This window comes from Alligator sinensis, unplaced genomic scaffold, assembly GCF_000455745.1.
Source record: "Alligator sinensis unplaced genomic scaffold, ASM45574v1 scaffold783_1, whole genome shotgun sequence".
NCBI classification, from domain to species: domain Eukaryota; kingdom Metazoa; phylum Chordata; order Crocodylia; family Alligatoridae; genus Alligator; species Alligator sinensis.
Window position 1 is genome coordinate 34,511 of NW_005842197.1, and position 2,713 is coordinate 37,223.

At 60.9% G+C, this 2,713-nt stretch overlaps 1 protein-coding gene across 1 annotated transcript in view; it reads right to left on the minus strand.

Annotated features, from left to right (window-relative positions):
- Positions 1 to 6: 6 nt before the first annotated feature.
- The window catches only part of LOC112550755 (receptor-type tyrosine-protein phosphatase alpha-like), a 10,941-nt gene continuing 8,234 nt past the window's right edge, over positions 7 to 2,713 (minus strand). The window contains exons 2-4 of the mRNA XM_025207501.1: positions 1,451 to 1,608; positions 1,189 to 1,324; positions 7 to 818 (exon numbers count right to left, since the gene is read on the minus strand). Coding sequence (XP_025063286.1) covers positions 744 to 818; positions 1,189 to 1,324; positions 1,451 to 1,557 — 318 coding nt within the window. The 5' untranslated portion in view covers positions 1,558 to 1,608 and the 3' untranslated portion in view covers positions 7 to 743. The remainder of the gene's footprint in view (positions 819 to 1,188; positions 1,325 to 1,450; positions 1,609 to 2,713) is intronic.

Below are 2,713 nucleotides of genomic sequence, written 5' to 3' on the forward strand. Positions count from 1 at the left end.
GGGAAGGGGTCGGCCGGACGGGAGGCACCCCAGGGAGGCACTCGGAGCCGGGAAGGTGGGCGGGCGCAGGGAGGTGGGCGGCTCAACGCAGGAGCGCCCCCTACTGGCCCACCACACGGTACCAATTAAAAGATTTTACTGGTGCAGCATAGAGCATCCTGGGCCCGTCCTAGTGTTGAGTTCACTTAGAGTCTTGGTGCGGTGCCAGCCGAGCCTGCCCCGCGCGGTGTCTGCCACCCCCCAGGCACCGGCTGCTTCACGGAGGAGAGGGTCTGGCAGTGCCGTATCCAGGAGCCGGCACAAGCTTGCCGGCAGGGGTAGGCCAGAAATAACAGGGTGGAAGTGAAGTAAGAGAGGACACAACTGAGCAGGGAAATGCCCCCATGTCCTAGGCTCCTGCCCAGCCAGACAGAGAGCGTGGACTGCAGGAGGGTGCTGTGTTCCCCCATCTCCGGGGCAGGCAGGTAGCCCCGCTTCCTGTCCTGCTTGCAGGCGGTGGGGAGAGTTCCCTTCTGGTCTCTGGGGCTGGAGCAGCGAGCCTGGCTGCCCCGTTCCCCCCACGTTAGCTGCAGCTCCAGGTCTGATACTGCCCTCGTTTTCAGATGGACAAAGCACAAGTCTCCCAGTCCATTTGTGGGCACAGCACAGAGGTGGAAGGGCTCCTGGTGGGGTCCATGGTCCCCGGTGCTGACTGAGAGTTGTCAGAAGAAGCAGCAACAACAGGTCCTGGCCCCAGGCGACCGCTACTTGAAGTTCCCGTAGATCTTAAAGGAGTCCAGGTAGCTGAGGGCGAGCTTGTAGCAAAACTCGTACTGATTCTGCAGGGAGAGGAGCATGGGTGAGACCCCCATCACCCAGGCACAGCTCCTCCAGGGCTGCCAGCCTGGCCTTGCTCCTCCAGACACGGAGACTCCTCCAGCCCCCTGCCATGGATCCACAACTCTGCGTAGACCTATGGGCTCAGGGCTTTGCCTCTTGCCAGGCTGGGAGTAGGCCACAGCACTTGGGCTGTGCACAGTGACCCTGGCACCATCATACCCATGTGTCCCATAAGCCACAGACCTCGTTTCCCCAGAGCCCTTAAGAGGAGCTATTTCCCTCTCCCTGCAGATGCTGCTGCTCCCGGGAGGAAAGGCCTGGGGCGGTGTGGCTGAAGCACTGGGGCCTTGGTGGGGGACAAGCACTTACCACGTCCTTGACCAGCTGCCGCCCCTGCCGTTTCAGCATCCTGACGGCCTGGGACACGTCCACCAGCGCCTCGCTGCGGATCTGCTCGCACAGGAAGCCGGCGGCGCAGAAGAGCCCGCACCGGCTGGCACCGTCCCTGAGGAGGGAAGCAGCAGGATAGGTCACGGGGGCTGGGGCTCACCTGAGGGGTCTCCTTGTGGCCACCTGCAGGGCCTGGGGTGGGAAGTGATGGGATCTGGGCCCTTCCAGAGCCCTCGCTCACCAGCAGGTGACAAGCACGTGGCTGTCCTGGTCCTTGCGCTGGCACCTCTCCACTTCCCCCAGCAAGCTGATGATGGTGTCCGGGCATGGCGGGAGCTCCTGCTGCATGGGCCAGTCGTCCAGCTGCCAGAACTTGACCTCCAGCACGGCCTTCTTGGGCTGGGAGAAGAGGGGAGTGAGACAGGAACGGGATCAAGGGACCCCTGGGACAACACAGGGGGGAAGTCTACCCCCATCACCAGCCATGGGGAGGCTGCCCCAAGGCTGGGCATGACTTCCCCCACCATGGGGACATCATGCCCCTCCCACATGCCCACCCAGGCCCTGTCTCCACCCCTGAGGACTTGTGAGATCCAGATGCTGAGCTCACAAGGCAGCGATGCTCCGCTTGAAAAAGCCTCACTCTGGGGAGATGAAGGGGCTGGGGAACAGCTGGCTGTTTTCTGCACCGTACCAGCAATCAGAGCTGGCATCCGTACGACAGTGCTGACCCTACAGCAGTGCCCCGCAGCACCTGGCCGCAGCAGCCTGGCTTTACCCAGACCAGTCACAGTGTCATGGAGAAGTGGGGCTGGAAGGGACCTCTGGGGTCACATCTAGTCCAACCCCTGCCTAAAGCAGCATCGCCCCTGTGCAGACCGTCCCAATGTGTATATTCATCTGGGGCTCATTGTCTTCCAGATGTGTCTGGATGAAAGGACTATTAAAAACTTGTTATAAATGATCCAGCTTGCTCTTTCCTGGACGCTGCTTAGAGCATCACAGAACAGGCCTGGGAAGGTGAATGAGACCAGCTTTCATTTGTGACATTGAGTTTACCTCTGCAGCGTGTTTAGCAAAAAGTCAAATGATCTGTGTGGCAGAAATGCCGCGTCGGTGCCCCTCTCCAGAGATCTGTCTCAGCCAGCCCGAGAGGCTGCTGTTGAATCTCTCACAGCAGGGATCTCGCTCCTTGTCTGCAGACAAAAGCCTGGCGCCTGGGAGGCGATGCTCTGGTCACCTGGGCAGGGGGGGGAAGACCCGGCCCTGCGCGCGGGCCCAGGTAGCCAGGGATGCTTTGCAGATTGGACGGTTTGTAGCCAGTATTGGCAGCTTCGATTGGACCGGCTGCTGAGGTCAGGGAGGTTTTAAAAAGGCCTGGGCCAGGAAGAAGGGGAGCCATTATCCATGCGGTCATCCAGGTGAATCTGAACCTGGCTCTCTCCTCATCACCGCATGCTGCAAGAGTGCCCTGCCTCCAGAGGAAACAACAAGCACCTCTGGA